Here is a 15495-nt window from a genome sequence, read left to right as displayed (position 1 = left end):
GAAAAAAAAAAAAATTAAAGCAATATTTCTCACAAGGTGGATAGTGTCTCGTTTTGGTAAACGATTCTTCTTTTTTGTTGGAAAGACCTTGTGAAGCATTGATACTTTATGGTTAATATTTCATATTGAATTTTGTATTGGTCAATGGATCTTTCTATGTTGTTTTCAATACCAATCAGTTACAGGACTGCAATGTGTGTTTCTAATGTTGTATTTATACCACCTTTTTAATCTCCTCCATACCATTAAAAAACAGAGAGGCCTGAGCCATCACAATGATGATGCAAAAGACAGAGATGGAGACGTGGGTTTGGGTCAGGCTGAATTTACTGTGTGAAAGTACAAAGGACTAGCAGTGCTGTCTATATTTATGTGTATACTGTCTCCACTTAAATGTTTATATATATATATATATATATATATATATATATATATATATATATATATATATATATATATAGGTACACATTAAATATAAGGTTTTCCTAGTGGTTTATTCCAGTTGTGCTGTTCTAATGCTGCATGTATACCACCCTTTTTGAAGAGCTTCCTGCCATTTGAAATGACCAGAGAGACGGGAGCTGTCATCTGTGTGTAGTACAAGTTCAAAGCAGAGTTGTCTATGAAGTATTTATGTGTGGTGGTTGATAGACTTGCATAAAACCTCTACTTACTGTAGATATTTAAATCATGTTGTGTGCTTCGTACGCATTAAGAAATAGAAGCTTTTCCAGAAGCTTTTTACCTAAGATAGGTCTAGTTACTAATCAATGTGATCCAGGCAAGTTGTCTGTAAACAGGGTCACAATTGTAGTTTCTTGGAGCACAGCCTATAAGCTATGCTCTTAATGGGTTGGACAGGGTATCCAGCCTAACCCTTTGATCCTTCTGGTCTGGTAGTTCTTGTTATCAAGGAGGCACTAACGGCCATTGTTGGAGCTTGTTGTTGTCTGGCAAAGTGGCCTCTGTACTCCCAGATATTTGCAAGACAACACTCTAGCTGAGCTTCACTTTACTGGCTGAAATCAAACCATGTGACCTACCACACAGGAAATGAGTCGATGACAGGAAGAAACAGTGTTTCAAGACTGTAAAAGCTGGACTGCAGTCAGAGCTGTCTAATGTAAAAGGGAAGTGTGGTGCTGTGTGAAGAGCATATATTATTACACTACTGTTCCTATCCCATGAGCCCTCACTAAAATAGTGTGTGCCAAACAAAACATCTTGTTTTAGTCTTTACAGCTTGTATCATCAGAGTTTGAGCTAGGGCAGTTCACCTTTTTATTATCATCAGAGTGTGAGCTAGGGCAGTTCACCTTTCTATGCCCTGCTTTTTGCAACATTTTTAATTAAAAAAATAAAAATCAATGAACAAACAAATGGTGTATTGTAGGAATGCATTGTGATTTATTGTGCATTTACTGAACTAAAGATACAATTGTGGTTACAGACATAGTTCTTATCTGCTTAGGAAAAACAAAATACAATGTTCATAATTGTGAAGCAGTTTAAACAGATTGCTTTGCAAAGCAGGTAGAATTAGCCATATTTACTATGATGACAATACTGCAGCTCAGTGGAATAACTCCACAGTAATGAAATCCTTAATCTTTGTCCTTGTTCATTTCTTTGCTTCAGTTTGTGGTCTGGAAATTCAGGACATCTGGACAATTCCTACCATTGCAAATAGCAAAACTAAAATATCTATAAGCATTGAATAAGCTTCTTTATTGGTGAAAATGTTCCTTTTGGGGGCTTCAGGCCAGAATCTCATCTTTCCTCATACTTACTTCTTGGTTATTTTCTTCTTAAGAACATTATAATTATTAGGATTGCAATGACAAGACATCCACTCCTTGCAAATGAGAGAATCACAAGTATGTGCATGTTCTGGTTATAATCTGAAATGTAAATGACAGGCATATTAAATGTTAATGCAGCAGGAACAATGGCTTTGGGTAAAGACAATGTTCTGCATTGCGATTGGGTCATTCACAAGAGAACCTCAAGCCGAACACTGAACGATTTCGGGGTTCTAAAAATGTAAATGAACCCCAAGCTGATGGGGTCATATTGTATTACTATTTATAGACATACTAAACAACACTTTTACTTTGACTAGAAATTGCTTTTGTATAATATACTCACCAAATATTCACTGTTTTGTATCTGATTTAAATTTGGACAAATATATTGTTTTTTATAAGAAAAACAAGGAAACTGTTAACACAAATGCAAAACTATTCATATGCTCCACGCTCATTTCTTAATTCCCCATACAGAATTCCATTGCTAACACACACGTTTGTTATGTTAGTGATTCATCTTAAAAATGTACATATAATTTGCAGTTGCTGACACTCAATTATTTGAATAAACATTCTACACTCTGCATACATGTAGAAATGTAATTTGCAATACTTAACAAACATCAGTATTTGTTGAGAGCAGGGACAGCCAGGTGAATGCATTGTTGGACGTGGACATTGTTCAAAACATCTTCATAGATGATGCTAGACATCATCTATCATACAGGTACCAGGCCAGTGAATTTCAAACTAGTCTTGACCACATACAATATGAGGAGCTATTGGTATTCATTGCACACATCGGATCAGCTTTTCCATCTCAGTGTGGAAACCAGAAGCACAGCAAAGGAGGAGAGCCCATGTATTCATTCTATTGGATAATGGCAATGTTCCATCCACCTTTTTTTTTAACACAGTGTACAAGTGTGATGCCATACAAGGTTCACATACACCTGACGGTGATGGAAATAGTTATTTTTTTTCTCTGCAAGTCTGATGATGCAAAGTAAGTCACATAAAGGTTCACAGTCATAGGAATTTTTACATTACATGAAGTGTAAAAAACATGCATTGTATTTAGTAGTTATTCACATTTCCAAATGATATGTTCTACAGTGTGAGTGTAGTTTGATGCACATAATAATATATGCATTGCCTAACACTAATATTTATATATATATTAGTGATGAACAGGTCAGTCATATTTTGACCTGAACCCGACCCGAACCCGTTAAACCTTGACCTGCATCCGACCTGACCCAACTGAAGTTATATTGATATTCATCTGAACCCGACCCGACAGCTGACACAACTATCATGTATTTACATGTGTAAAATATATTTAAAAAATACACAGGCTTATCTTTCCATATAAAATGAAGATAACGAATCCCAAAATAATGTTCAACATTTAATCTTTAATCCATGTTCATGAAAGTACATTATTTTGGTTGCCCTGCCACTGCTGATTCCTTGAAGTCCACAAACATGCCGACATCATTCTTATAACGGGTATCACAATGAAGCACACAACAAAGCTTTGTACTCCTCGTTTTCCGCGTTGATTATGCTCCACACTTCAGATTTATGTGTCTCTCCCGGGCTAGCTTTGTACTCATTGTTTTCCGCGTTGATTATGCTCCACACTTCAGATTTATGTGTCTCTCCCGGGCTAGCTTTGTACTCCTTGTTTTCCGCGTTGATTATGCTCCACACTTCAGATTTATGTGTCTCTCCCGGGCTAGCTTTGTACTCCTCGTTTTCCGCGTTGATTATGCTCCACACTTCAGATTTATGTGTCTCTCCCGGGCTAGCTTTGTACTCATCGTTTTCCGCATTGATTATGCTCCACACTTCAGATTTATGTGTCTCTCCCGGGCTAGCTTTGTACTCATTGTTTTCCGCGTTGATTATGCTCCACACTTCAGATTTATGTGTCTCTCCCGGGCTAGCTTTGTACTCATCGTTTTCCGCGTTGATTATGCTCCACACTTCAGATTTATGTGTCTCTCCCGGGCTAGCTTTGTACTCCTTGTTTTCCGCGTTGATTATGCTCCACACTTCAGATTTATGTGTCTCTCCCGGGCTAGCTTTGTACTCATCGTTTTCCGCGTTGATTATGCTCCACACTTCAGATTTATGTGTCTCTCCCGGGCTAGCTTTGTACTCATCGTTTTCCGCGTTGATTATGCTCCACACTTCAGATTTATGTGTCTCTCCCGGGCTAGCTTTGTACTCCTCGTTTTCCGCGTTGATTATGCTCCACACTTCAGATTTATGTGTCTCTCCCAGGCTAGTTTTGTACTCCTCGTTTTCCGTGTTGATTATGCTCCACACTTCAGATTTATGTGTCTCTCCCGGGCTAGCTTTGTACTCATTGTTTTCCACGTTGATTATGCTCCACACTTCAGATTTATGTGTCTCTCCCGGGCTAGCTTTGTGCTCATCGTTTTCCGCGTTGATTATGCTCCACACTTCAGATTTATGTGTCTCTCCCGGGCTAGCTTTGTACTCCTCGTTTTCCGCGTTGATTATGCTCCACACTTCAGATTTATGTGTCTCTCCCGGGCTAGCTTTGTGCTCATCGTTTTCCGCGTTGATTATGCTCCACACTTCAGATTTATGTGTCTCTCCCGGGCTAGCTTTGTACTCCTCGTTTTCCGCGTTGATTATGCTCCACACTTCAGATTTATGTGTCTCTCCCGGGCTAGCTTTGTACTCCTCGTTTTCCGCGTTGATTATGCTCCACACTTCAGATTTATGTGTCTCTCCCAGGCTAGTTTTGTACTCCTCGTTTTCCGTGTTGATTATGCTCCACACTTCAGATTTATGTGTCTCTCCCGGGCTAGCTTTGTACTCATTGTTTTCCACGTTGATTATGCTCCACACTTCAGATTTATGTGTCTCTCCCGGGCTAGCTTTGTGCTCATCGTTTTCCGCGTTGATTATGCTCCACACTTCAGATTTATGTGTCTCTCCCGGGCTAGCTTTGTACTCCTCGTTTTCCGCGTTGATTATGCTCCACACTTCAGATTTATGTGTCTCTCCCGGGCTAGCTTTGTGCTCATCGTTTTCCGCGTTGATTATGCTCCACACTTCAGATTTATGTGTCTCTCCCGGGCTAGCTTTGTACTCCTCGTTTTCCGCGTTGATTATGCTCCACACTTCAGATTTATGTGTCTCTCCCGGGCTAGCTTTGTACTCATCGTTTTCCGCATTGATTATGCTCCACACTTCAGATTTATGTGTCTCTCCCGGGCTAGCTTTGTACTCATTGTTTTCCGCGTTGATTATGCTCCACACTTCAGATTTATGTGTCTCTCCCGGGCTAGCTTTGTACTCATCGTTTTCCGCGTTGATTATGCTCCACACTTCAGATTTATGTGTCTCTCCCGGGCTAGCTTTGTACTCCTTGTTTTCCGCGTTGATTATGCTCCACACTTCAGATTTATGTGTCTCTCCCGGGCTAGCTTTGTACTCATCGTTTTCCGCGTTGATTATGCTCCACACTTCAGATTTATGTGTCTCTCCCGGGCTAGCTTTGTACTCATCGTTTTCCGCGTTGATTATGCTCCACACTTCAGATTTATGTGTCTCTCCCGGGCTAGCTTTGTACTCCTCGTTTTCCGCGTTGATTATGCTCCACACTTCAGATTTATGTGTCTCTCCCAGGCTAGTTTTGTACTCCTCGTTTTCCGTGTTGATTATGCTCCACACTTCAGATTTATGTGTCTCTCCCGGGCTAGCTTTGTACTCATTGTTTTCCACGTTGATTATGCTCCACACTTCAGATTTATGTGTCTCTCCCGGGCTAGCTTTGTGCTCATCGTTTTCCGCGTTGATTATGCTCCACACTTCAGATTTATGTGTCTCTCCCGGGCTAGCTTTGTACTCCTCGTTTTCCGCGTTGATTATGCTCCACACTTCAGATTTATGTGTCTCTCCCGGGCTAGCTTTGTGCTCATCGTTTTCCGCGTTGATTATGCTCCACACTTCAGATTTATGTGTCTCTCCCGGGCTAGCTTTGTACTCCTCGTTTTCCGCGTTGATTATGCTCCACACTTCAGATTTATGTGTCTCTCCCGGGCTAGCTTTGTACTCCTCGTTTTCCGCGTTGATTATGCTCCACACTTCAGATTTATGTGTCTCTCCCAGGCTAGTTTTGTACTCCTCGTTTTCCGTGTTGATTATGCTCCACACTTCAGATTTATGTGTCTCTCCCGGGCTAGCTTTGTACTCATTGTTTTCCATGTTGATTATGCTCCACACTTCAGATTTATGTGTCTCTCCCGGGCTAGCTTTGTGCTCATCGTTTTCCGCGTTGATTATGCTCCACACTTCAGATTTATGTGTCTCTCCCGGGCTAGCTTTGTACTCCTCGTTTTCCGCGTTGATTATGCTCCACACTTCAGATTTATGTGTCTCTCCCGGGCTAGCTTTGTGCTCATCGTTTTCCGCGTTGATTATGCTCCACACTTCAGATTTATGTGTCTCTCCCGGGCTAGCTTTGTACTCCTCGTTTTCCGCGTTGATTATGCTCCACACTTCAGATTTATGTGTCTCTCCCGGGCTAGCTTTGTGCTCATCGTTTTCCGCGTTGATTATGCTCCACACTTCAGATTTATGTGTCTATCCCGGGCTAGCTTTGTACTCATTGTTTTCCACGTTGATTATGCTCCACACTTCAGATTTATGTGTCTATCCCGGGCTAGCTTTGTACTCCTCGTTTTCCGCGTTGATTATGCTCCACACTTCAGATTTATGTGTCTCTCCCGGGCTAGCTTTGTGCTCATCGTTTTCCGCGTTGATTATGCTCCACACTTCAGATTTATGTGTCTATCCCGGGCTAGCTTTGTACTCATTGTTTTCCACGTTGATTATGCTCCACACTTCAGATTTATGTGTCTCTCCCGGGCTAGCTTTGTACTCCTCGTTTTCCGCGTTGATTATGCTCCACACTTCAGATTTATGTGTCTCTCCCGGGCTAGCTTTGTACTCCTCGTTTTCCACGTTGATTATGCTCCACACTTCAGATTTATGTGTCTCTACCAGGCTAGCTTTGTACTCCTCGTTTTCCGCGTTGATTATGCTCCACACTTCAGATTTATGTGTCTCTCCCGGGCTAGTTTTAAGTGCTCTAGAGCGCAATATTTTTTATGGATGTTTTTAATCTCAGAAGCCATTGTTTTAGTAAGGAATTTGTATATGTTTTTTTTTTACTTAACAAGGTTAAAGTGTGTTGAATACACCGCCTGGAAGTTAGCTCATTCCTAGTTCCTGATTACCGCACATGCACAAACACCATTAATCACAGAACTACGGATAGCAATTTAAGCCAGTAGAATGAAAAATATGATTGTTATTATTATTACAATAATTAGAAATATATAGTGTAATTCGTTATTTCAAAATTAAATTGTCAACATTTTTTTATAGATGACATCATAAATAGTTGCAAATTAATACTGACCCGCACCCAACCCGACCCAAAGCTTACTTAAATTTATCTAACTCAAAACCCGCCCGACCCGCTCATCACTAATAATATATATATATATATATGTTAAAGCTTAAAAATAATAAACATTAATTTTTAAACCTAGTGTCAATTAACAATGGCACATGTGTTTAAAGTTTAGCAGATTGTATTTAAGTTAAAGAGTTAAACATTTTGTTTGATGTGTGATGTGAGTATTGTATTTTGCAAAGTGTTTAATACATTTGAAATGTACACTTCATTTTGCAGCTGTAAGCAAGATTTGAAAATTGTGTGTGACACATCTGAAATGCTTTTCCCGGAGAATGGAATCATGGTTTCTAATCTTTCTGCATTGATTATTTAATGTTTATTTGTTTATTTTATTAGCAGTGGGGTTTTATAACATGGCAGTGTGCAAGAAAAAACAAAAGCTCACCCGTTTTGGCCTCCTTGGTCCCATTTCCAATAATGTCCTCCCCACATGTCGCCACTGCACAACAGTTAGTCTGCACTGATTCAGAGATATTCGGAGGCTGATTCTGATAGGAACCTCTGGATTCAATACCTAAACACACCAAGGAAAGTACCCAGGAATATATGTTTTTAAATCTCAAAAAAATAAATTGCTAATATCCTTAAGGAATAGAAAGAAGACAAGCGTTGAATTAACCACAAGGCACAGGTGTCGTTGTTCATCCATCAACAGTCCAAAGCACCTTTGGCCACTGTTCCATAGTCCAATTTCTGTGTTCTTGTGCATATTATAGCCTTTTAGTTTTGTTCCCCTTTCTTAAGAGAGGTATTCTTACTGCAACAGATCCTTTAAGTTCTGATTTCAAGAGTGACCTTTGTACTTTTGATGGATGGACAATGACACCTGTGCCTTCTGCCAGTTCTGTTGTCAATTCAATGATTGTCTTCTTTCTATTCCTTAAGGATATTATGTTCAAATTTTCCTCACCCTTGTCCTGGGTTTGTCAATTACAGATGATGTGCTTGCTGATTATGCTTCAGATACCACACCTTGAAAATCGAGTGATGCGAGCTATTTCACTCAGTGTTTTTCCTTCTTTATAAAATTCAAGGCTGTTATGATATTAGAAAACACTAGTGGAGGATTAGAGTAAATTGTTGTTGCTCATAATGCATCAGAGTAGAAAAGTGCAACATGTCTAAGATTTTCGTATAGCAGTATATATGTATGTATATAAATATATATATATATATCATTTGAAAGAAAAAAAAACCTTAGGACTTCAAATCAAAGTTTATACGATAAAGAATGTTTAAATATATATACTTAAGATAACCATTTTCATGTAGGGTTTTTTGCTGCTGATAAAGGGGTTAATTGAAGATTAGCTGATCTGAATAATTATAAAGATGAATTTTGATCAGTTTACTAGAATGGTAACGGATGGAGCATTGCTGGCCACAACAAGATCACCAACCAGACTGTTTCAATACAATGCATTTGCTGCTGTTGTCCACACTCTTTTCTCTAAGGTCTTTTTATAATCATATTTTTAGCTAAATGCCTCTCCTCTCATTCTTAAATTAAATGTTTGTATGTATTTTCTTGAGATAAATTATAATAAACATGGCATGCATTGACTGTGAGAAGTTCAGATAAAACACATTTCAGTTTTTACTCCCATCCCAAGAAACATTTTAAAGGAACATTCAAAATATATTTTAATTAACCTTTGAGTTTACCTTTAAGCAACAGTACAGTCCCTGTCCCAAAAAGCACACGACTGCCTTCCAGTGCTGCGCAGTAATAAACAGCCATATCCGATGATTCCGTATTTAGAATTGTGAGGTTAAAACTGCTCTCAATGTTTTGCATTTTGAAACGGGATTTATCATTAAATTCATCCAAAAAGATAGGCTTTGATTGTCCATCATATTTTACTATATACACAGGAGGCTGTCCAGTGACTTCCTTGAACCAAGCCAAAGTAATTTGACGAGTGTGCAATACAGGGCACTCCAGGGTCACAGACTCTCCAAGCTGGACTGTCACTGATAAACTATGGACAATGTGCTGTGGTGGAATCTCATCTGTGAATTACAAAACATGACTGTGAGGGTCTTCAGGCACATAAGCTTCCCATCTGAATATCAAGCTATCCCAGGTATCTGTTTAAAATACCATCGGTTTCAGTTCATTAAAAAGGTTCTGATATACAGCAGACTCTCGCTAATCCAGAACGTGCTATAATATTGAAAGAAAGTAATATCAGCTGCAAAAAACAAGCTTCATAAAATAAACTGTAAGTATCAAAAACATAAACCAATGACTAGACAGGGTATTTCCAGGATGGCACAGATTGTGATCAAGACTAATCAAATCACTAATCTAAACAAGGTCCAGTCCTAGTATGTTCGGATTAGCGAGTTAGCGGGAGCTGTTTTAATCATTAATAATACAAGAACAGGGATGAGACCCTTTTATTGTTTCACATATTTTATTTAGTAGAATTGGATGTCAGTGCAGATTCAGATTCTGTCTATGTTTATGCAAATTACAAGCAAAAAATAAATGCAAGACAAAACTTTACTAAAGTGCTGGCTGCTGTTTTTGTGTCTGACCATTTGCTTAAGTTACAAATTAAATATTTCTGCATGAAAATAAACGTATATAATATTAAAATGGTTTTCTGTAGCAGTTTTCTACTTGATGTAGTTTACTGATTAAATGAGTAAATAAACAGGTTCACACTTACATGCGATGCAGAACAATACATTAAGCAAGAAGAGTCTGTTCATTTTAGCAGCTCCTCTGATCTGATGACTGCTTTTCTGTTGAGTGACCAAAAGATGAAACAGAATGCAGTATGTAACTTGAAAAATGTACCTCTCAGCAACGCAATAGGCAGGTCATCTTATGTGATTGGGTGTACTGAATCAGGAAAACCATGCCCTGTTTACAAAATTTTAAAGTACTGTATCTATTAAAAAGAAAACATCTATAACCTGCATATTTTAGCCTGCCTGCCTTTTAGAACTTAGCTGGGGGTTCTGTGTGCAGGTCTCACAACCATTCAATGCATTAAGCAATTACTATTGGTCATTGTATTTATTTATTTATTGTATTTATTTATTTTAAAACGTAAATCAGGCTGTAAGTTTAAACAGAGTGCATGAATAAAAGGGTTTGATTCTTCAAAATGGTTTTGCTATAGACTGACTATAATGTGTATTGGCTATCTGAGAATTTTTTTTTTTTTAATTATCAAAGTCTCTGCACTGGCAATGGAAGCAGGTCCAGGTACAGAACACTTTTGGCAATTTTACAAGAACCAGTAAGAGCATCTGATAAAACAGGACTTTCATAAATCATTGGTGCTTAAGAAAAAATAAAAGAAAGTGATACTTCTCCCAAGGGGGTTAGTGTCTCATATTGGTAAACAATTCTTCTTTTTTGTTGGAAAGACCTTTTGAAGCATTGGTACTTCATGGTTCATATTTCATACTGAATTTTGTATTGGTCAATGGATCTTTCTATTGTTTTCAATAGAAATCAGTTACAGGACTGCAATGTGTGGTTCTAATGTTGAATTTATACCACCTTTTTAATCTCCTCCATACCATTAAAAAACAGAGAGGCTGAGCCATCACAGTGATGATGCAAAAGACATGGATGGAGACGTGGGTTTGGGTGAGGCTGAATTTACTGTGTGAAAGTACAAAGGACTGGCAGTGCTGCCTATATTTATGTGGGGTGGTGTTAGGGTGTGGGGGGGTTAGGGTTAGGTTTATAGTTAGAGTGAGGGGGGTTAGGGTTAGGTTTAGAGTTAGGGTGAGGGGGGTTAGGGTTAGGTTTAGAGTTAGGGTGAGGGGGTTAGGGTTAGGTTTAGAGTTAGGGTGAGGGGGTTAGGGTTAGGTTTAGAGTTACGGTGAGGGGGTTAGGGTTAGGTTTAGAGTTAGGGTGAGGGGGTTAGGGTTAGGTTTAGAGTTAGGGTGAGGGGGGTTAGGGTTAGGTTTATAGTTAGGGTGAGGGGGGGTTGGGGTTAGGTTTATAGTTAGGGTGAGTGGGTTAGGGTTAGGTTTAGAGTTAGGGTGAGGGGGTTAGGGTTAGGTTTAGAGTTAGGGTGAGGGGGGTTAGGGTTAGGTTTATAGTTTTGTTTTGTGTTAGGGATATGGTTATATCATAAAAAAGATTGTCATTATGTGTAAGTAAGTAAGTGTGTACTTACTAAATGACTACTGTATAAATACACCGTAATTCGAGACAATTATGGTAACAGTCTTTGAATGGTGGCTAATATGTAAATCAGTACATGTCTTAAAATTATTCAAGCAGGGAATCATTAAAATAAATATATAAAAGAATCATTGAGTAAAATAAATAGCGTGTATACACTCATACCAGGCTAGCATTGTGTTTGTGTGTTTGTACTGTATGAGGTGTAACTTTATTTTAACCACATACAATTGGAAAAACACTTTTTATTTTCTCACGTCTTCTATTGAAAGTAGGTGTGAACTAATAGCCTGCTGTCTATATGGGTGTATTGCTGCATATCACATGTCTTAATGCTAACTGATGATTGGTAAGGCATGTGGAAAATGACTGCAGGCCAACCGGATATCAGTATATGTTTATACAAAAAATAAAAAAAAGGTTTTATTTGAAGCATGCGGTTTGATCTTCTACTGTGAAAACAAGCCAGACTGCAGTGAATGTGTGTGTTCAGAACTGGACAATATCGGTTTAAAAAAAAATAAAAATAAACACGAATAATTCCACAGCAGCAGCGGTATATTTAGGCGAGTGGCACACTTTTGAAGCATGTAGAATTGAGAAGAAAGAGTGCTTTGTCTGCACAAGCCTTACATTTCAGAGCTGCACAACACACTCTACAACTACTCAGCACAGAGCTCCCCTTATAAGGAGCTCTTTATACTACAGAACCAGTTCTCAGCAGCATGGGCATGGCTGGGGTGAGCACTGTATTGTATTATACCGGTATGTAGCCCTCCTACACACAGACACTGGCAAATAATGCCATTTAATTCATATTACATTAAAAATGAGTTGCATACATCGTATAATTTTAAATGTATTTATTGGAGCCCTCATTTAAAATACAGACAGATGTGTTGAGAATGTATTCTGGAGAGATGTATTAGAATGTGTAACCAGTTTATGACACTGGCTGACAGACAAAAGACCATAGACACCTTACCTATTGATATTCTGACCCCTCTGACTGGACTAATAATGTTTGAAAAGCATATGCAAATATAATGATCACTTATGACTGTCTTCACAGACCCCGATTAGCACAAATCCTGGTCTACCTTACCTACAATAACATTAGGCAGTGCATGATTACTGACTATCAGCATATTTGAAACTAGCCCTTAATGATAAAAATCCATACAACCAAACTGCAGTTAAACCATATTAAACAAAACACCTACTGAAAAAAAAAAAATGACAGATATTGTGTCAAAGTCGACTGATTTACACGAATCACATGCTTCCCATGCAGTTGCAAGTATATATAAAACATGATCATTGATATGGAGCCAAATTAAACAATGTTCTAACAATATGAAATATGGAATGCAATACACACAATGGAAATAGAACAAAAAAAGGCATTCATTTAATAACAGTATCTATTGAATGTGTTGCATGTAAATGTTCAACGTTTAAGACCTCTAACCCAGCCTGACTTTGATGAACAAACATTTAAACAGCTGAACACAGGCAGTTTCCTGAGAGCAAATGAGATGGCAGTACAGTATTGTTGAGCTATCTGTGCATGGAGGTCTATACAAATGAAATGGCAGTACAGTATTGTTGAGCTATCTGTGCATGGAGGTCTATTCAAATGAGATGGCAGTACAGTATTGTTGAGCTATCTGTGCACTGGAGGTCTATTCAAATGAGATGCCAGTACAGTATTGTTGAGCTATCTGTGCATGGAGGTCTATTCAAATGAGATGCCAGTACAGTATTGTTGAGCTATCTGTGCACTGGAGGTCTATTCAAATGAGATGCCAGTACAGTATTGTTGAGCTATCTGTGCATGGAGGTCTATTCAAATGAGATGCCAGTACAGTATTGTTGAGCTATCTGTGCGTGGAGGTCTACTCAAATGATACAAACTGCAGCAATTTTAAATACTCCAGCTCCCAATTGAAGATATTGAGCAAATGCTGTTATTTTGTGCAGGACAGTGCTTTTAACTGTAAATTCCTACACTGTCCCCATTGTTTAATCAACCCAATATAACAAACAATATACCTACAGTTTATCTTCATAGATAAAACACAGAGCATATGAAATGCTTTAACCCTGGAATGGCATTATAACTGCAGCTTGAGTGTTAAAGTAGCCTGTGTTTGGAAACAGTGTGGACAGAATTGTTATTCCCGCTGCTGCACTCGCACTTCAGCGTACACACTTTCTTTATTCATGGCTATCTTCTTTTTTCCAGGTTTATTTCTTCTCTGATTGAAATCCAACGCAGCATAATCCAGCATTTGCTGATTCTGCAAAAGAGGCCATTATGGAACTGTTGTATTTGACACTGTTTTGTACTATTATTAATGTTTTTTTTTTTTAATGGATTGTCAATACTTTTTTTATTACCAAGATGAATAAATGTACCTGATCATTTGCTGAGTCAGCATTTGTGTGGTCTTCTACGGTCTGATCTGTTAAGCATGTACGAGAGAGAGAGAGAGAGAGAGAGAGAGAGAGAGAGAGAGAGAGAGAGAGAGAGAGAGATTCTTTCATGTATTAGTTTTTGTATTGAGCCTCTTATTAATGTTGAAGTAATGATTATCATCCCATTTCAGTTCAGAATCCTCATCATGATCTTATCACAATGTTCACTTGCACATGGAAACAAGTAAAAGTGCAGATTATCAGGAGGTTTTCCTGAGGCTTAGTGTTTGTTATGAGCTCCCAGCTATGAGCAATAAGAATAAAAGAATGAATCCAGTCTGTGTCCCTATTATTGGAAGTAAACCAAGTTTCTGTTTGTAAACAGCCCTGCACTTCACTGTCAGTATGTTAGCTTAAAAGCTCCACACGGAGATATTAAATGCTGGCTACACACGTAATGGAATATAACTTTAAATACTCTTGAATCAGCTCACCTGAGAAGTTCTTACATTTCCCTTCCTTGATGCGCAGGCACACAAGCACAGTCATTGAAATCAGCAGCACAATGTTTGTCCCAGCCAACACAATGACAGGAAGACGAAAAAGAGACTCATCTCCTGCTGGTTAGAGATAACATTCATAACATCAATAATATATATTTATTACATATTCTTGCATTTCACTATATACAACAGTAACAGCAGCCCTTTTAATTTTACCTAATTCTTTTTCTGTAACTTTGTATATTACGAAGAAATGTGTGCCTCAAGCACAATGCATATGTTAGGACCCCAAGCCTAAATATGACCCCATCAGGATCGGGTTGAGCCCATCGGCTTGGGGTTATTTACATTTTTAGAACCCCGAAATCTTTTCGTGGTCAGCTTGGGGTTGTTTTGTGAATGCCTGCATCGTGATGCAGAAAATTCACTTTATCTAAGGTTGCTCTGATGAAGAATATCCAATGCCAGAAGATACGACCATCCTTTGATGTCAAAGTGAGATTGCTTTGAATTACAGATCTGAGTTTGAATTATTCGTGGGGAAGCCCCAAATGTGTTAAACTAGATTACTTTAGAAAAAAAAAAAAAAAAAAACGTTAATGCAGTAATAAATACATTGCATGCTTATGCTTTTAAATACAATTATCAAACCATCCGTTTTATTTATTTATTTACATTTCAAAAGTACAAAAACAGATCTTCTTTAGATTGGCTTCTGGTAAAGTGAATTTTCTACATTGCGATGGGAGCATTCACAAGACCACCCTGAACATGAAAAGATTTTGGGGTTTTAAAAATATAAATTAAGTAATATATATATATATATATATATATATATATATATATATATATATATATATATATATACAATTACTACATACATCTAAATTAAATTTGTTTTATTACTGATGCTATTATTATTATTATTATTATTATTATTATTATTATTATTATTATTATTATTATTATTGTTATTATCCTTAATTGTAAATAAAATCGTTTAAAATGTATTTATTTATGTATTTATTTAACCAGGCAATGTACCTATTGAGACCATCACCAAAATTTACTAGG

At 37.9% G+C, this 15495-nt stretch overlaps 1 gene segment (V, D, J or C); it reads right to left on the bottom strand.

Moving 5' to 3' along the window:
- Positions 1 to 1419: 1419 nt before the first annotated feature.
- LOC131737888 (Ig kappa chain V region Mem5-like) lies at positions 1420 to 14467 on the bottom strand. The segment is given in 4 exon segments: positions 1420 to 1901; positions 7724 to 7852; positions 9004 to 9351; positions 14413 to 14467. Coding segments are annotated over 4 exon segments (636 nt in total).
- Positions 14468 to 15495: the final 1028 nt, after the last annotated feature.

This window comes from Acipenser ruthenus, chromosome 8 (assembly GCF_902713425.1).
Source record: "Acipenser ruthenus chromosome 8, fAciRut3.2 maternal haplotype, whole genome shotgun sequence".
NCBI lineage: Eukaryota > Metazoa > Chordata > Actinopteri > Acipenseriformes > Acipenseridae > Acipenser > Acipenser ruthenus.
This window is presented reverse-complemented; position numbering and strand designations above follow the sequence as displayed.